Source organism: Poromitra crassiceps (genome assembly GCF_964638095.1).
Source record: "Poromitra crassiceps genome assembly, chromosome: 9".
In the NCBI taxonomy this organism is placed as follows: domain Eukaryota; kingdom Metazoa; phylum Chordata; class Actinopteri; order Beryciformes; family Melamphaidae; genus Poromitra; species Poromitra crassiceps.
This window is the reverse complement of record NC_139630.1, coordinates 37,013,837-37,033,392: the sequence shown is the minus strand read 5'-3', so window position 1 is coordinate 37,033,392 and position 19,556 is coordinate 37,013,837. Positions and strand designations below refer to the sequence as shown.

Here is a 19,556-nt window from a genome sequence, read left to right as displayed (position 1 = left end):
CAATGCAAGAAGCCAACACTGTGATATGCTCAGGTATTAAGTTTTATTTTAATACACAACTAGTTAACTCACCATTACAAAACTTTTGTTTTCTTCAACTATATACAGGTCTCTTTTTTGCAAAATTCCAACAACAGAAATAGTGGTAACACTACTTAATGTCCTTTTTCTGGCATATTAATTCCGAGTATAGAAAGTACAGAAATAAAATGTCATTACTTAACGAAAACTGTACTTTCATTGGGTAGCTAAACCCTTTTAAGCGCATTATGTAAGGAGGGAGATTTGCAATAATTATACCATTACTGTGTGCTTGCAGTAGTTTTCCCATAATTAATACACTGGAACAAGGCCATTATAAAGTAATATTACCATAAACAGATAAATTCAAAACAAAATGCATAAATGAATGACAAAGCAATAACCAGCGATACAAAGTCATCAAGAGTGAAGGTGGCGATAGATACCGGGGCAGACAAATCATTCACTTTACTGCCCTATTTTGGGATGAAAACAGTGACTGTCACCTAGTTTGCATCCCTGAACAACAAAGTTATTTTTGCAGTGGTGATAAAATGGTCTTACTTGCAACAAAATAATGAATTGATCGGATGGGGGGATATGCAAAAGTGTGGACCTAAAGCCATCTATTGTTGATTCTTGGTCCAACAGTGCATGCATGTATGCATTTACAAAGAATCGAGCTGAATGTGAATGTTGCTGGTAATCCACAAAACAAAATTTCTGCCTTTTCTGTTTTTCTCATTTCAAGTGCTTCTCACAGAGACAAAAGCACTTAATCAAACCCAAACGGGGATGTAATTGATCAGGACATCAATGCAGGAATAATGGAAAACGGTGATCATCAGGAAAAAATGGCTGCTGTCCGATATCTGATGGAGGAACATAAACCGACATGTTTATATATAACACCCCCCGTTTCTATCCAAGTCCGTTTGATCCTTCTGAGCCAGTCAAAGCGTCCGGCTGCCCCCCTCAGATGAGGAAGACGATGTCGTCGGCGATCATGATCTGGTTGTCATCCTGCATGCGGGCCAGCGCTTGGTGGACCTCCGCCTCCGTGAAGGGCGTCTGGCGCTGCTTGTTCATGTCGTCCCTCAGGGTCTGCAGCCTCACCGACTGAGCGTGGGCAGACTGGAACACGGCGAACAGAGACGACTTGAAATCTTTCAGCCTGGTGGAGGAAGAAGAGTTTTTTTTTATCATTTACCCATTCACAGCATATCAGATTCAGAACTTTTGTCACAACAGTCCTATACAAACATGCCATCTTTCAGCCTGTGAGTTTAGGTGATTTCCAATGAGATCATAAAATGATCCAAGGATGAACTGTGGGATCCCCCCACGTGCCACGTCCTGCCAGTGAAGCTCCCCGCTTGTCAGGTGAAACGAAGCGGCTGGCAACTGTGCATGTGTCGGAAGAAGCATGGTGGTAGTCTACAACCCTCCCCAGATCAGGAGAGGGTGGAGCAGTGACCGGGGCAGCAGGGGGAAATTGGCCAAGTACAATTGGGGACAAAACGATGGGGGGCGGGATCAGAAAGAAAGAAAAAAGATCCAAGGATAGCTAGCAATTTCCTCGAGCTTAAAGGATGGTAATCAGGTGTGGACGCTGGTGGTGTGAAAGCTGTTGTTTTTATCCACACAATTTCTCTATAAATCTGACGGCCACATCTCACAAGTGCCCCCCTTGCCAGATAATATATGACATTCCCTCCATCTTTCGGAAGGTAGACACTGGTCTGAATTCCGATCAGTTTCAGTCTCATTCACAAATTTAGAAGGCCGGGCTTAAAAATGGCGAGTTTTCTGGCATCTTTATATTGAAGGGAATACAGTACGTGCACACTGCTGACACTATTAAAGCTGTAGAAATGGACAGTAACGCACTTGTCTGCAGAGAGGTCAGACTGTGATGGGGCGGACGCGTCCATGGGCTCCTCCTCCTCCTGCGCCTTGGCGGGTTTGGGGGTGCCAGCTTGAACTAAGGGGGTGAGGGGAATACAAGAGCACTTAGACTTCTAATAACAGCAGTAAGTGTGTGTATGTTGTTGTTTTTACACAGCTATACTATTTAGTATCGAGAGAATAATGCAAAAAAAAAACATTGAAGACTATGGGAACAGAGTAAAGTAATGGAGCATTCATGAAAGCAGACTTACTCTCAGGGACAGCATGCTCTTCACTGAAGTCATATGGGCTGTAAGGCTCGCTGCCCGTTGAGCCACGGCGCCCCCTACAGGACACACAGGTTAATGCTAATGACAAGTGACCTGGTCAACAGCATCGTCTACAAAGCATGAAACAGACTAGGTAGGTACCGTAAATTCCGGACTATAAGCCGCGGCTTTTTTCCCGTTTTTTGGCCTTTTTTGCCCCCTGCGGCTTATATAACGGTGCGGCTTATCTATGGATTTTTCCAGCAAACGGCCACTCGGGAACCTCCAAAATCTATGGATGTTGGTATGAGGCAGAACGAGAGCAAGACAGACATTATGAGAGCGAGACCCTGATTGGATGATGTTGCAAAAAATGTGCCTCGCGACCTGATTGGAGCACTGTGCCACTACTCTCTCTCAGCCACTACGGTAAAACACCCTCCCTCCTCCCTCGCTCCGGGGGGAAAAAGGCAGCGATTGAGCCTGAAAGACAGTCTGAATGAAATTGAATGTAACATTCCCAATTCTATGTATTACATTCTAAAAAACTAACAGCAACATTTTGGAAGGCTAAGCCACACAACTAGCTCGTTGTAATCTAACATCATGCTTCAAAAGATGGAGAACTGGCTGTGTTACGACGATGGCGGCGATTGAGCCTGAAAGCCATGTCTGACAGTAGCGAGACAGGAACAACAACAGCAGCAGCAGCAAAGGATCATGCACAAACCCGAGACGAAAGGGACTGTCCGTCAGGGCGCGGACGACTGTGTCAGCAACTCCCTCCCGACTACCAGGAGAAAATTACAAACTTCGGCGAATTCACACAAAGAAAGATCAAGGAATATTCCATCGGACCGGAGCAGATCATAAATATGGATGAAGTGCCTTTGACGTTCGACCTGCCTCTCACTAGGACTGTTAACAAGAAAGGTGAATCGTCCATCACGTTGAGAACCACAGGTCACGAGAGAACGAATTTCACTTGTGTTCTTGGCTGCACAGCATCTCGCCGATGGTGATTTTTAAGCATCTCACAATGTGTGATTTTGTCTGGGGATTAGTGACCTGACTTTTGTTTTGTTGAAATGTTAATAAATGGGAGCTTCCCCAAACAGCCATCTCTTTCCCGACAATCCCCTCTGTGCACGAAGCCTTACATATGGTAATTAAACATCAAAACACCCGCGGCTTATAGACCGGTGCGGCTTATATAAGAAAAAAATAGTCACCTTTGAAGGTGCGGCTTATAGACCGGTGCGCCTTATAGTCCGGAATTTACGGTAGTTCAATCAAAAAGAGGAAAGCTGCACCATCACGAGTACAAACGTCAGAAAAGTTTAAAACCTTTTATGTTGTAACAGTTTATTTTTTAATTCGCCAATTTCAACTACTGACAATATATTGGTCAATTTGCTGGGAGAGGTAGAGCAAGAAAAGCTTGCAAATAGTGTGTGTGTGTGTGTGTGTGTGTGTGTGTCGTTCTAGGAGTGTGTACCTCTTCCTCTGAGGTCTTTGTGAACTCTGTGTGGTCGTCTCCGCCTCCTCTTCCTCCTCTGAGCCGGAGTCGCGTTCCTTTCCTTTACGTTTCTTTTCTTTCTCCAGAACCTGCAGAGAGAAAAAACGGGACAACCCAGAAATCAGCTTCTTTAAACATCCACGTTTCATTGCCGAAATCTGATTCCCCTTTAGTTACTAAACCCCATATATTTGAGTAAACTTTTTAGACTGCTACTTAATTAGTATTTGTTTTATCGTCATCTTATTATTAAGGTGTGCTTGTTGTTGTGATACAGTTATTTTAAGTAAGAGCAAAACTGGGCACTGTGTTTTTCTGCAGTGGTATCTCGTTCCATTGGGATCCAAATTCAACTCTGTCCAGGTAATATTCAGTGGAGGTGAATCTGTTTGGCCTATTTGGGTGCAATTGAACAAGCTGTATCAAACTTGTTCTTTTTCTAACAGCCCAAATCCAAGTTTTTGTGGAGAAACATTTCCCTCCTATACTATACTAAAGTGTTGATGCAATTCCCTCACTTTAAGGTCATTTTCTAGACTTCTTTGGACCTGCATGGGCAAAATGTAACCGTTCCCAAAGAGTGCTACGCAGACCAATACTGTCATTACCTTCACCTACACCTCAAGGCTGTGCAATAGATCAGCGCTTGCCCACCTTTTCCGCCCACTTGAGAATCTCAAAAATGTTGGCAGCCCACATCCGAGTGTAAACACATCCGAGTGTAAACACATCCGAGTGTAAACACATCCGAGTGTAAACACATCCGAGTGTAAACACATCCGAGTGTAAACACATCGGAGGCCAAATCATGACTTCTCACAGCACTTTTGATTTGAACGATAAAAGGAGCTGTCCATCAGCACCACACAGAAACCAGAAACTAAAAGTGAGGGGCTGTCTGCAATAGGCTAATTAATGAATCATTGATTACAAAAAAAAAAAAAAATTATATGCATTCTCATACTTAATAAATAATAATAATAATAATAATATTTTTGGCGGCCCACTTGCAATACCTTGGCTGGGAATAGATGGCAGTACAGACCTTTTTGAAGTAGGCAAACTGGACCAGCTCGACGGCCACCTCCGAGTCTTCCAGCTCCACAGCTTTGCTCATGCGGGCCTTAGCGTGTGCGGTGGACAGGCGGATCATGGTCTCCAGCGTACGGGCCGTCACTGGAGAGGTCTGAGGGGGCAGAATTTAAGGTTAAGTTACCATATACACAGTTTCCAAGGCTTGTCAACACATTGTTTTCTATCATCTTTATTTAACCAGGTCACTTAGTACAAATTCGTCTTCCTAAGGAAGGCCCGGCAAGAGGAAACATAAGGCTTGTCCCAAGGCTATCACTTAGAAGTTGTGCAAACAGAAAACAAGTTATTTTGAGTCTTGTTCCTTGATAAGACACCTATACACACTTGTGACTTGATATTCACACTTGACCAGATGATTATGAACAAATTCCCATGATTTCCAAAATGGTTTTCCAGGCATAAAAGACGGTTCTCGATTCCCATGAGTTTTCTAGTGTTTTTAGTGTCATCTTCCCTGGTGAATGGCACCAATTAAATGCCGTAGTTATTAATGGTATCCCCTCTCATGCTGTGTTTAAAGAAAAAAAATCTATTTTCCTCTATAGTGTGTGTGTGCGCGCAGACATGCACGCTAGGGGCCCCTTTGAAAATGGACATGTAAGTTTTTACCTTGCCAAAATTTAGCCTAATTTTGGAGCGTGATATGGTTGGTAGCAATGGATTCCTTACATCTTCAAGTTTCATAAGGGTACAAGTATCATCACGCTACCTTTAAAAATGAGCCTGCCACAGCCTTTGAAATACAGCAATATCGGCCACGGATATACACACATATATCTGTGTGTGTGTGTGTGTGTGTGTGTGTGTGTGTGTGTGTGTGTGTGTGTGCACGCGTGTGTGCACACACACACACACACACATATATCTGTGTGTGTGTGTGTGTATACGGGCCATGTTGGCCCAAATTGGTGGGCCATGCTCAGTGATAGGATGGTGTGTGCGCCCGTTCTCACCCTGGCAATGTCGGCAGAAAGCTGCTCCTGGCCCCTCAGCCTCACGTACTCTTCTGCGATGTGATTGGCTGCCTCCTGGGTCAGCACGGGGGTCACGGACTTGGCGATGTGGATGTACTTCCTCATGAACTCCTTACTCACAATCTTACCCCTGAAACATAAGGATAAATACATTTATTACCCATGAAAAACACCAGGAGATGCACTCTAAAACACTACAGAGATGCCATATTATGGAACACGTATCAATATTGCCAAAGACAGCTGCTTCCTTTTGTGGTTTAGTCTTTGTTTAGTTTACAGTCACATGGTCAAGTTCTTAGATGTACACAACCAAATACTTTCCATTTACAACTTTTTACCCTTTGGCTCCCATAATCCATGGTGATGGTTTATTCCAAAATTGAAAATCCTCATTCTTCGTTTTAAAAGCCACCTAGGTCAAACCTAGACTGGACCAAATCCAATCCAACATGATGACTTATATGCATAACACCATGGCAGATACTGTGTGTGTGTGTGTGTGTGTGTGTGTGTGTGTGTGTGTGTGTGTGTGTGTGTGTGTGTGTGTGCGCGCGTGCCTCTTTCTCCTGGTCCCGTGCAGCAGGTTGTTGTGTTTCTCGTAGACCTGCAGATCCTCCTGCTCTTCCTGCATGGCGTCTGGGTCTTCTGTAGCCAGGACGTCCACTGATCCACCCATAGCCATGGCTGAAGCAAAAAAAACACAAAGAAAAATAAGCATAGACCAATTGCCATTTTCACTTTAGGAAGCAGAGCATGAAAAATATTTGATCCAATTCTGGTAGAGTAGACAAACTTATCAGTCACAGTCAAAATGTATCTGTATTCAGCTGGTGGGTATATTCTTGGTTGACACCTTTCACACCTCCATATGAACCAGAGCCTAAAAATTCACCTTACTCTTGTCCATCTTTTCCAGGAGGCAGCAGCATAAAGCAGCTACAACTTCTGCCATTTTAGAGAATTTGGAATTATTGGCTTCTGGTTAGTTTTAAAAATATGGACCCTAAGCCAAACCTCAATCAGCCTCTGTGATAAATCTGTACAACCCCACATAGTGGCTGTAAATGTAAACAAGAGTCCTTGTCCAACCTTCTTAGCGTATTATTATTTGGTGCAGTCTTGCAACAGAAATTTAACACCGTTACTAATTCTATTTGAAATGATGTCCTTGATGTGCAGTACCTGCTCCCTCCTGCTCGCGGGGGTCGCGGTAGCGGTGCATCCTCAGCACGTGGTCCGAGATCTCCCGGTCGTGTTCTGGGTCCATCTGGTCCAGGACGATGAAGAGCAGATCGAAACGCGACAGCAGGGAGTCCTGCAGGCCGATGTTCTCCATGGGGGTTTTATACTGGTCATACTGCAGAGAGGCCAGAGGAAGAGGAGGGGGCAGCGTTACAGACACTCACAGCTCTGCTACAGCAGCCTCAAGGCATTCAAGAAAACAAGTCTGTGACTGGAAGGTCATAGGCTCAAATCCCTGGATGGGATTGAACTGGATGTAGAGTGACTATCTACCGCTGAGGGGCCCTTAAGCAAGTCATGTAAAACTCATCATATAATTGGGTAACACGTTCTATAAAAAAAACAAAAAAAAACATTGCATTAGAATGCACTTTAATGCCTTATGACCGTGCCAATAACACATAATGCTTACTGAGCTATATCAGAACCATTAAACAGATAATTTAGAAAGAATTATAAAGTACAATTGTCTTATGAATGTTTGACTAGTTATCAGATGATGTTCCACTGAGAACAGGTGGTCCTAAAACTTCTGATAGTCAAAGGATATTAACACTTCTGATTCATCCCAAGTTAGATCATGTCTTTGAGCACTCAGTAAGCACTCTGTGTTCATCTTATAAGCACTCTGTGTTAATCTTATAAGCACTCTGTGTTCATCTTATAAGCACTCTGTGTTCATCTTATAAGCATGCTCATTAGGCATTAGTGTATGATAATCCCTTACGTACATATTACGATACGTTTCAAACTACAGATGCTTCTTCCCACTCACCCTGCCATAGACGGGGTTGGCGGCGGCCAGCACAGAGCAGCGGGCGTTGAGACGGGCGTGGATGCCAGCCTTGGCGATGGTGACCCGGCCCTGCTCCATCACCTCGTGGATGGCCGTGCGGTCCATGTCGGACATCTTGTCGAACTCGTCGATGCACACCACGCCGCGGTCGGCCAGCACCATGGCACCCGCCTCCAGACGACGCTCGCCTGGGGAGGAAGGGTTGATACGTGACGCGGGTCGCTCTCAAAAACGATGTTCTATTTACTTAAACATCACCCAACTGTGAGCCTTCTTAAAGGGGCACTTCACCGAAAAACAATGCAAATTTATTTTGCGCGTGATCTCAGAGATATCTGAAAAGTGCAAACAGCTTTGCAGACATTCATTTAGTTTTACAGTTATTGGGACTTGATTTGAGTTGACGTGTGATACATCACTCATGTGTTGAGAGGTTCAGAATAATCACTGACTGTGGTCAAAGTAAGTGACAGGGTGAATGGAAAACAAATGAGAAAGCAGTCTTCCTGTGTAGGTTTCCAACAATAAAAGGGAAGGTTTGTCATTGTGCTTTGAGAAGTCATCTCAGATCCATGTTTCTGTCAACGTGACCTTGAAGTTGAGCAAGAAACCAAACACCTGCATCCTCACTCATATCAAAGGACAAGGCTGCTGTTTCTAAATGCATTGCCTACTGTGCAACAAATCCTAATGATAACAAAATCAGCAATGCATTACATCTATTCCCGTTACTTTCTGACTTCCTACAGACCATTTTTAGCCGTCAACCCGGAAGTCATTGGCTCCAAGTGTAAGCTAAAAACCTTGAAATACAGCTCACAAAGACATCGTGTCAACTTTTTCTTTTTTTATCGGAAAAAGTCAGGATATTTTGTCGTTATTGCCAGATCCAATTGAAATGGCAACAATCAACAAATTCTTCATTATTTTCAGTGGTATGGAACTATTTTCCATGTGTTCCTAAACAAACATGTTTACAGCCAGCTTACCGAGTTGGCTGAGGAAAAAAAGGTGTCTGGCATTGTGATGAATCTGCTGCCCAGAGCAGCGGGATGACTCTTTGACGTGTTTTTAATACAGTGTTCTATGGCTGCTGGGTCATGGCTTCATTGGGCTCCGGCTACATGGACGAGACTTGTTGGCAAAACCACATCATTGCTGATGTCGTTATTTTCATAGGACTTGTTGACAGTAAGCAATGGTTAAAAAAAACAGCTTAATCCTATAAGTCTCTCTGGATCAGAGGGTCAGCGAAATGCCCAAAACATTTGTCACAGGATTTCTCCCCCATAAGATTTTCTTAGCAGGTTAAGGCGGCCTCGCCAACAGCTTTTAGGCTAGGGAAAAATAAAACTCTGCACTGGGGAAAAACAAACAAAAAACAACAAACAACAAATTCAACTGTTTCCTCCTCCCCAGGAAGGGGAACACTGGCGTGTGTTTGTATGTTAGGAGTGTGTTTCGTACCAGTCTCCTGATCAGTGGTGACTGCAGCAGTCAGACCCACTCCGGAGGAACCTCGCCCAGTGGTGGCTATGGCTCTGGGGGCGGTATGCAGCACATATCGCAGCAGCTGCGACTTCGCTACCGACGGGTCACCTAGACGGAGGATGACAAGAGAAAGAGAAATGAGTCATGATTGTAAAGTCCGATACTTGGACGATTGAAAAAAGTCAAATTCTGTCGTGCATTTGGATCAGATTATCATCCCATTAGTAAAAGAGGCTAAATGAGCAGATGATCGACAAAGCTCCTGTACCGATGAGCAAGACGTTGATGTCTCCTCGGATGCGCGACCCATTCTCCAGAATCTTCTCCACGCCTCCCAGCAGCATGCAGAGGATGGCCTTCTTGATGTACTCATGGCCGTGGATACTGGGGGCCAGGGAGCGAGCCAGCTGGTCAAAAACATCCTGGATGAACCAAGAGAGAACATGGAAGAATTAGTCCGCGTTAGTTTGTTATCTAATTCAGTTGGGTCTTTGCTTGTCGTGTATTTGTTGTGCTTTTTTTATTTACAAATTATAGTTATGGAAGGAAAACATTAAGCTAGATGTTTGAGTTTATTGACCTTGGTGCGTGACTGACTGAAGTTCCTGATCTTGGCCACATCATCAGCTGAGAAGCTGGGAGACACCTCCTTGCTCATCTGTTTTACCTGGCAGGCTATCATGATGGTCCTGAGAGGGAAGGGTGGATAGGTTTGAATTCAAGAGGAATTCAGTACATACAAGTGACAATGTGACTGCGATGGGGACCAGAGGCTCTTATCCAGCTATGCTAGACATTCATTTGAACCTTTTTCCACCCCCATCTTACCTGAAGGTGCCGGAGGTGAAGCCTCCCTTCTTGCCAGGCAGGCAGCGGTACGTTCCTATGACCTGGACGCGGTCGCCTGGTTTGACCACGTCCACCAGGTCATTGTCCAGGATGATGTCCACAGAGCGAGGCAGCTGGCCAGCAGGGGCTTTCTCCGGCATCTCCTGCACCGTGAGGGTCTGGTGGTCCTTGTAGATGGACAGACCAAACTCTGTCTCCAGGGGGTTGTTCTCCTCATCCTAGGGAGTCAGAGAGAAAGAAAGAGCACAAGTGTTAAGTGCCCATCATATGATACTGATGTAAGGAACCTCGTCCACAACCCCTTTTAGCAGTGAGGTGGGTAGACACATTTTGAGTGTGATCTCCTGCCACCGTCATCAGACACGGGCATTACTTCACGTGATCCTTCAGAGGAAAGGACGTCTCACTTCTACATATTTCCTTGTTTCCTCTCTCCTCGCATGCTTTCCTCAGTGGGAGGGACTAAGACGCAAGAAAAGGATGCAAGGAAGGGGAACGTGGAGGATGGGATGTACCCCATGAATGCAAGAAGACTGTCCACAAAGTCTGAATCCAGCATTACCATGCATGAATATTTATAAAACCAATAGACAGAGTAAAGAACACCCATAATCAGACACATAAACACGAGTTTATAGGAGCGGTAGAGTGTGATCACTGTAAAGGCATCACCTTCACTCTGGGTAAGCTGCAGTTACCTTGGTGGGGTAGATGGCACTGGACGGAAAGGCGTCCAAGGAAGTCATGTCTGTGTACTTCCTCTCCATCGTCTTCTTGGTGGCTGGACAGTAGTGGACGCTCCGCACCACCTTGGGACGCACCAGAGAACCTGCAGGCGATGAGGGGACAAATGGATGAGAATGAGGCGGGAGAGAGTGTCCCAACGACCTGAAATCCCCAATAACAAATGACAAAAGGTCACTGCACTGCAGCCTGGGGAAACTCACACTTGGTGACGATGCCCTCCACGCACACCATGCTGCCCAGCAGGCGCGAGGTGAGCGTGCGGGGGGTGACGTGCTTGGTGCCGAAGCTGCCCTCCAGGCCGACGAAGAACTCGTCGTACTGCTTGGCGTAAGTGCCGTCGACCGAGGCCACCAGGTCCTTCAGCGCTCGCTGGAACGCCAGCAGCTCCTCGAAGGCATTGTTCATCAGTCTGGCAGAGCAGGATGGGATAGTACCGTATTAAAACACATTTAGATCATTGCAATTGCTTAGTTGCTTGTGTCAATCTGGGTGGAGAGAGTAGAACCCATATGTGCCTCTCTCTCATTTTATAGAGGAAAATCTGAACCCAAAGTCCCCATCCCAGAATTTGTAATAGATTCTGACATAGTTTCTTCGATACAAAGATGGAGCAGCATGTGTCTGTCTGTAGTGTCTGTAGTGCTATGACTATTCTGATCCAGAGGCTTGCAGTGACATAAGACCAAACACAGAGTAACACTATAGTATCAAAATTCAAAGAACGGACACGTTTGTGGCAAAATAATATACACAATGTCCAAAAAGAATAATGTGGCAAATAGTCTGGCAGTGGATTCTGCATAACTGTAACATGTAGGCTAGCTGTGAATATTCATGAATTCCATAACATGCTACAGAGCAGCGTTCATCTTAAGTATACAATTATATCAAATGAAATCCATTTGGGTTATGATGGTATGATGACAGAGGTTCTTAGTTTTAATTTCAAAACCCCATACTTTAACCAGAACTTCATTAGTTGATTTGAAGATTTTGGTAGGTGTTCGGTATAATTTACACCAATGATCTTCCATCCCATATCATTCAGATGGTCATTCTTTAAAGTTTACAGCAACAAATAGCAGAATATGTGAGATAACAGTTAGTCTAAAACAAACCAGAAAAATGTGCAGTGACAGTCCTATATAATGCATACAAAATCGTGTTTCCATACTCTTTCAGGTGGATGTAACAACTCTAGTGATGCTTTGGTGTCTAGTAGGATGTCACCATTCACAGTCAGACAAAAAGAAAGCCCATAATGGACGTACTTGGCAGCACGGGCCTCGTTGCGCCTCCTCAGGTCGTTGATATTGACGATGAGTCGAGATTTATTCTCGCCGATCATGTCCCGGACCTTGCTCTGGTAAATCCCCTGGTCTTGCTGCAGAGCGTACAGGAAGGCGAGACGAAGGATGATATTATTCACTTCATAAACTAACGTGCTCAACGTTATGTGATGATTAGCTTGGGAAGCAACATGCCCCACTGTTATAGCTAGAAGATAACACTGAACACAATAGCAGTAACGTTACTGAAGACAGGTTGTACCAAAAGTGTAGAATCGTAAAACTAGGTAGCTAAAGTCAACAGCGAGCAACATTATTTGCTAAATAACTGTTGCAAATAACCGAAGGGTTACTGTTGTGGCCGCCGCCGCTGCCGCCGCCGCATGGTTTCTTTATGTCAGTCCCACAACAAAGTTTTAACAGAGAAAAGTCAAACTTACATCGTCATCCAGGAAGTCCAAATAATCTCTCTGCGCCTCTCTCATCTCCCGGTCATCGACGAGGTCGGTTGCCATCATTTTTTAAACTATTGTTGTTTTGTTGTTATTAATCTGAAAATACAGTACAGAGTGGATATGACCTGCTGCTGCTGCTGCTCCTGCTGCCGTCAAACCACACAACAGTTTTCGCGCCACTGCGTGCCGGGTAGAAGTAGAACGTAACACGCGATTGGTCCACACAGCACCCGCTCGTTTGCATATTCGGCGGTAACTTGCGTCTATCCAATAGAATCCGCGTGTGACGCTCTCGCTCTACAAGTCCCGCGAAAATGCAGCAGGAAGAGGCGGGCTTTTGCTTTAACAAAAGAGGAAAACCTACAGAGAAAACAGCAGTTGTCAATTTGTCCAGTAGATGGCGACAGATGCTGTGAATTTGAGGTTACCAATATGAGGGGTCTATGGGGTCCGCGGCGCTGGGTCCTCAGTTTCAATGTTATTTAATTAATGGGAAGATAGAACCATCAGGTAAGCATTTTCTTGACACTTTATATGGATTTCATTACATACAAATACAGTATAATATCGCATATTATAAGCTACAATAAAACCAATTGAAAATGAAAGACTGCAGTCAGTTTATTTTATTTTATTTTAATTGGTTTATTTCGAACATGTTTAAAATAAAATGAAATGAAATAAAATAAAATATACAAGAGTCATAGGAGGAAAATATCACTGCATGTTCCTTTAAGCCTCTATGGGAATATTATAGGAAGATTACAGTGATAGCATAAAACATCCATATAAATAATTGTGCCTACAATAAGGTCACTAGTATGAACTAACCATCAGGGGCGGAGCGACCCTATCAGCCCAGAGGGGGCGAAGCTCTTAGGGGGGCCCCATAATTTTTTTTTTTTTTTTTTTTTTTTTTTTTTTTGAAGGCCAGGCCAGGCCGCAGGGCCGGTTCCAGAACAAGATGACTAGGGGTGCATCCTAGATAGGAAGGGGTGCAGATGCCCGGCCAAAGGCCGGGCCCACTCGGGTGGCCGGCCAAAGGCCGGCCGGCCGAAAAATTTGACATGTTATTTTACTAAAAATAATGCATTTGACCATCATTTCAAGTAGAATGATACCACCCAAGCAAGAATATTTCAAGTGTTTCAAGTGCTTTACTGAAATATTTGGACCATATAATGATAATACAATTATCTCAACCTTAAAAGGTTACATATAGGTGCCAAAAAGCCATAAAATCACATCAAAGAACAAAGAAAAACAACAACTATAATTCAAGTTTAAACAGTAAGTGTGCAGCTGTAGCATTTATACATTTTTTTACTTTTCAACTGAGCATGCAGACAAATAAGGGTGCAATGCATGCTTTTGCACCCCCGTAGAACCGGGCCTGCCAGGCCGCGAAGAAAAATTTGCCTTTTTTGCATGTTTGAATCGGTTTTAGCCATATTTAGTGGAATATCTCATTTTAAACACACCAATGTTATTGTCTATTGATTGAATTCCTCTCAGACTCACACCACTGACTTTATTAAATAAAGTCATTTTAAGTCACAACTGTAAAATAGCTGATAGCCCCTATATCCGAAAACACAATTTGTCACTCACTGAGCCAAGTAATATTATGTCCAAGAAAGACTACAGTGAAGCCACTTTACAGACAAGCTTGTTCTGAAGAAGAAAAATAAAAACACAGGTTGCCAGCCAGGTGGCCTGGCCTGCAAAAAAAAAAAAAAAAAAAAAAATTTTGATGGGCCCCCCTGACGAGTGGGCCCTGGGGCGACCGCCCCCTTGCCCCCCCTCTGGCTCCGCTACTGCACATAATGATCACACACAATATAGCCTATTACGGCGTCACGGGGATTATTTTGTTTGTGTGTGTGTGTGTGTGTGTGTGTGTGTGTGTGGGGGGGGGGGGTCATGTGGGAAAAGAAAATCACAGCGCTTCAGGGCGTGTTGATATATTTTAACCCCTCCCACACTTCAAAACCCTTCAGGCTGTAGCTAGGGGCATTTTGATTTAGTAGGCTACTCTGTTTTTGCTCTTTTTCTCCGTCTTGAACAGCTTAAATCGCCTCTTTCCAGCTTGTTGCAGTTTATTTAGATCAATGTAATGTTATGCGGGGGGAAACCCTTTCTTTAGTGCGTTTGGCTTTGGGTTTTTTTCAGAGACGTGTGAGGAGCAACAGGTGTGTTGTCGATACAAACAGGTAAGATGATGCTTATCTTCTTCCCATACGGGGGGGGAGGGACATCCTTGAGAATAATGTTTACAGATATCGTATATATAGGCTGCTGTTTAGGGCACATATAACATGTGTTTTTAGGCTAGCGTCCAAAATATAGGCTATAGGCTGACATGACATGCCATGCCATGACATGACATGACATAATGTTACATATTTCTACATGTAGGCCTACTCATTCATGTAGACATAATATGTTTTTGCCATTTTTTGTGTATGTTTTGAAACATAGGCTTCACATTGTAGGCTATTATCTGAAGCATAATAATTATTCTGCTGCAGCGCAGCTTCTCCTTTGCCGCCTGCAAGGTAGTATATAGATTTACAGCCAAACATAGGCTACGTTCATAGGCTGTATTAAAGATACATTTCATTTATTTATTTATTTTTCTTGCATGGACTGACCAAACTCCAGGTGTTTCTATGGCAACAACGACTTCACCTTGCATGTCTCAATTCAAATCAGCCTGTTCTAGCTTGTAAAGTTCAGAGAGAGGCAGATATTTCAGATGTAGGAATGTTAAGTCCGGAGTTAAGACTGGTGTGTGTTTATGGGAGGAAAAACATGGAAAAACAGGCACACCCATCGTCATACCTGTGTATTCTCAGAGAGGCTGCTTGCAGCCTATAGGTGCTATTTACCTTGCTGACACTAGGGGATGGTTTACATTCCTCTCCCTCTGTGTTTGTGTACAGCGTGTCATCACGGGAAGGTGATACAGGTATAACTACATACCTGCTTAAAGGTGTAAAATGGCCTGTCTTAGAACAATAACTGTGTTATTACAATACTCACAAGAATATTGCTGCTGGTATAGGCCCATAGAAATGTGACAGCATGCTCCCTGGCATCAACCTTTTTCCCTTCTCAAGTGTTTTTCTAATCCGCACTCACAATTTACTTTCTCCGTTCCTCCATCCACACATAACTTATAATTTAACTTAATCTACTTTCTTATGAAAGTGAAGCACGTTTTGGGTTCCAAGTGAAGTTATGAGCCATTTTAAGATCTTTCCTTACAAAATAGTCATCTGCAGTTTTTAAATACAGATTGAATTTCAGGTAGCACCATTTTTTCCGAGATGTATATATTGATTTAGGGATTGAAACCCTGAATTTATTGGCTATGTCTCAGGTTTATCTCCCACAGGTCGCTCTGGCCAGCAGTCTTCCATCTTCTTTTCATCTGTCCATCACTCCCCTCTCTACCCATCCTCCAGCCATGTTGAGCGCCTTGACCCTGAGCGTCAAGCAGCTCCCCTGCCTCTCGACCCTCTTCCCCTCCTCCCGCCTGCCCCTGCCCAGCCCCACCGTCGCGGCCTCCCAGGTCCCCAGCCTGTTCCGAGAGCCCTACATCCTGTCGGGCTACCGTCCCATTCAGCAGAACTGGAGCTGCTACTTCCTCAGCCTCTTCCAGAGACACAACGAGTCCCTGAACATCTGGACCCACTTGCTGGCGGCTCTGGTGCTGCTGCTGCGGTGGCAGGCCAACGTAGGCGCCCTGGGGTGCGCCTTGGACACGACCGCCCTTCCCCTGTGCCTCTTCATGTTGTCCGCCCTCACCTATCTGTTCTGCAGCGTGGCCGCCCACCTCATGCAGTCTCACTCTGAGGTCGCACACTACTCCTTCTTCTTCATGGACTATGTGGGAGTGGCTGTGTACCAGTATGGCTGCGCACTAGCTCATTATTTCTACTCCGCCGAGCCATTGTGGAGGGAAAGCCGCATCGGGCCGCTGTTCCTGCCTGGAGCCGCGCTCTTCGGGTGGCTGTCCTGCGCCGGCTGCTGCTTCGCCAAGTCCCGGTACCGCCGGCCGTACCCAGTGCAGCGTAAAATCTGCCAGCTGATCCCCACCAGCTTGGCCTATCTGCTGGACATCAGCCCCGTGGCCCACCGCCTGGCCACAGTGTCCTGGGCCCAGGAGCCATCGCTGCCCCTCCACGCCCTCCAGGTCGCCTCTTTCCTGCTGGCGGCCCTCTTCTTCTCCTGTCCCATCCCCGAGCGCTTCTTCCCAGGCCACTGTGACTTTGTGGGCCAGGGTCACCAGATCTTCCACCTGTTTCTGTCCCTGTGCACCCTCTGCCAGCTGGAGGCCCTGTTCCAGGACTACGCCAGGCGGAGGGATACGATGCTGGAGGTGTTTGGGGAGCGGCAGCTGTGGTGGGCCTGCGTATCCTTCCCCGCGCTGATCCTGTGTTGCGTCCTGACGGCACTCATCACAATGAGACATATGCAGAGGAAACTGCAGGAAAACCGAGAAAAAGACAAGTGACAGACAGGGAGAGGACATGAAAATAGTTTGACTGTTAGAAAACAACTAGAGGCACTCTGTAGAGTGCATACCTCCTCCATACTACAAAGTTGTGTGGTTGTGTGAATGCATTTGGAATTTAGGTGCCTTTATGTGATTGGCCACACCCATTACCACACCCCTTTTGGCCAGTGGGCATGGAAAGTAGGGCTGTCTTCGGATATTCAAATATTCGTTCATAATGCTGACATTCGAATTGAAAAAATAATATTTGATTATTAATATTAATAAAAAATAAATATATATTTTTTGCTAGCATGAACCTAACCCCAACTAATTGTCACTCATGTCCCACAGGCAGATTAATTCATGGATATATAAGGAATTAATCCATTGACTATAAGGGTTACTATGTACCTATAACAATCCAGTAGGTGGTGGTAATGCAACACTTAACTCACTGTCTAGTAATTAGTCTGGTTGAAGAAGGAGAGTCACCGCGCACACAAGAAGGCTGAATTTGAATTTCTTCACTTTAATTCATCTTGTTTAAACAAGTACCAAAAGGCATGCGAACAACGCGTTTTGCCTACTGGCTTCTTCAGGCGAGAAAGCCTGAGGTCGAGAGCGGACCTGAAGAAGCCAAAGTAAGTGGGTTTTAAATTGGCCCATGATCTACTTCTCTGCCAAGATTCGTGCAAATCTGTTCATAACCTTTTGAGATATCCTGCCGTCTGTCAGACAGACAAACATAACCTGCCAGCCAACTCGTTGGCATGGCCAAATCCATTGGCGGAGGTGATCAAACACATTCTTACTCTGTGTGTGTGTGTGTGTGTGTGTGTGTGTGTGTGTGTGTGTGTGTGTGTTTGTGTGTGTGTGTTTATTTATTTACGAATCAGATTGTCTGTTGAAAAAAGGGGGTGTTGTTGAAATTATTAGTTAATTAAAATAATATGAAAGTGCACAAAAGTAAGTGTGAGTGTGTGTGTGTGTGTGTGTGTGTGTGTGTGTGTGTGTGTGTGTGTGTGTGTGTGTGTGTGTGTGTGTGTGTGTGTGTGTGTGTGTGTGTGTGTGTGTGCGCGTGTGTGCCTGCCTGCCTCACAGCAAAACTGGACTGAGTAGCAATTATGTTATTAAGGGGAAAACATGTTGGGTTTTCTGACTATCAAGGAAGTAATAGTCTTTGCTTTAGTGAAACCAATAAAGATCTCACTCTATGTGAGCAGTGATTTTACAAAAACACATTTAGATCAATATTGTATTTGTTTGTTGAAAGTTGACCATATGTCTTTGGGGGGGAAACAGCAGCAGGGAACGCTATGACACACTTTGTATTTATTTGAATACAGCATGAATGCAGAAGTACATAATTGGTTTGCTCCCTTGGTGCTAAAATACAGGCAAATTCTGCTGAACAAGCAGTGAAATAAAAGCGGCTTTATGCAGCAGTGGGGCTGTGGCTGACTACATCCACTGAACTGACATAACACTACAGTTTTACACCGTGCTAAGTAGGCCTCACACACGCACATAATATAGATGTTTGTATTTCATCCGGTTTAGTGCTTATTCTTCTAACTTCTAACTCCTCCTTTCAAAGTAAAGATCAGCCCAAACCCATTATGTCCACAACTCAAACAGGACCTCACAAGCATAGCACACTGGTCCTCGAACCTCAAACTCTGCTCTGAACTCGAACAATGATCCCTTTTCTGGACAGTGTGTAATACCTCCCTTGTGAGAATGATTTCACCAGGTTTAGCCAGTCAGCTCTTGGCATAGGGAGCATGAAAGAGGTAATAGATTTCTCTGGATATTTAGAATAAACCCACTTAGTAGCCAAGGTATGATTATTATTATTTTTAAATCTAATTGGATATAAGGCAAATTATAGTACCACATTTATTAGCAGCTCAATACTGCATAAAAAATATTTTGGAGAGATAAAGTATGTCAATATCATGGCTCAAGATTAGAATACAATAAAGGCAAAAACAATACTGGACATTTCAAATACATAGGGATCACAGGCAGTATGCAATTGCCTTTGGCCTGCAATGTGCTGCCAGTTTTCTGCAGTCACGTAAACCGCTGCTAGGGGAGATGTTTCTTTTCTTCTTTTTACTGTGTGAGCCTAAATACCTTTCCTCTAGCAAGCAGCTACTGTATACAGACATCACAATAATGATTTATTCAACCTTTAACATTCCTTCACACATCTTCACTCTAAATTTGGAGCATTTTCATTTGAGTACGTTTCCTCTTTGTTGTATTTAGACTACAGACTGCAGTGCCTTGAGAAATGTTACTGTGCAACAGTGTTTGCCTCCAAACATGCATTGCTACATTCTTTGGAACTGTAAGCATGTCAGGTATCAACTTGAGGCTCGGGGTGCGGATGTAATGTGCATG

At 44.4% G+C, this 19,556-nt stretch overlaps 2 protein-coding genes across 2 annotated transcripts; one reads left to right on the top strand and one right to left on the bottom strand.

The window, feature by feature from the left end:
* Positions 1-26: 26 nt before the first annotated feature.
* On the bottom strand, positions 27-12,785 carry mcm3 (minichromosome maintenance complex component 3). The gene is made up of 17 exons (XM_083642526.1): positions 12,626-12,785; positions 12,168-12,280; positions 11,097-11,305; positions 10,848-10,978; positions 10,129-10,367; positions 9,881-9,989; positions 9,569-9,722; positions 9,277-9,408; positions 7,789-7,997; positions 6,954-7,128; positions 6,329-6,455; positions 5,748-5,898; positions 4,745-4,885; positions 3,679-3,788; positions 2,184-2,257; positions 1,912-2,005; positions 27-1,195 (listed from the first exon to the last, which is right to left on the bottom strand). The coding sequence occupies exons 1-17, from the start codon at positions 12,701-12,703 to the stop codon at positions 997-999; spliced, it is 2,445 nt and encodes an 814-aa protein (XP_083498652.1). The 5' UTR covers positions 12,704-12,785; the 3' UTR covers positions 27-996.
* A 1,952-nt stretch (positions 12,786-14,737) lies between these two features.
* Positions 14,738-18,226, top strand: paqr8 (progestin and adipoQ receptor family member VIII). The gene is made up of 2 exons (XM_083642775.1): positions 14,738-14,853; positions 16,026-18,226. The coding sequence occupies exon 2, from the start codon at positions 16,113-16,115 to the stop codon at positions 17,160-17,162; it is 1,050 nt and encodes a 349-aa protein (XP_083498901.1). The 5' UTR covers positions 14,738-14,853; positions 16,026-16,112; the 3' UTR covers positions 17,163-18,226.
* Positions 18,227-19,556: the final 1,330 nt, after the last annotated feature.

Bases quoted from the DNA above. Each gene is read 5' to 3' on its own strand.
- mcm3 (XM_083642526.1), bottom strand. From the start codon at position 12,703: ATGATGGCAACCGACCTCGTCGATGACCGGGAGATGAGAGAGGCGCAG. The intron at 9,990-10,128 runs GTAAGATGGGGG...CTTCCCTCTCAG, and splicing joins TTCACCTCCGGCACCTTCAG to GACCATCATGATAGCCTGCC. The intron at 1,196-1,911 runs GTGCGTTACTGT...TTCCTCCACCAG, and splicing joins TCTGACCTCTCTGCAGACAA to GCTGAAAGATTTCAAGTCGT.
- paqr8 (XM_083642775.1), top strand. From the start codon at position 16,113: ATGTTGAGCGCCTTGACCCTGAGCGTCAAGCAGCTCCCCTGCCTCTCG.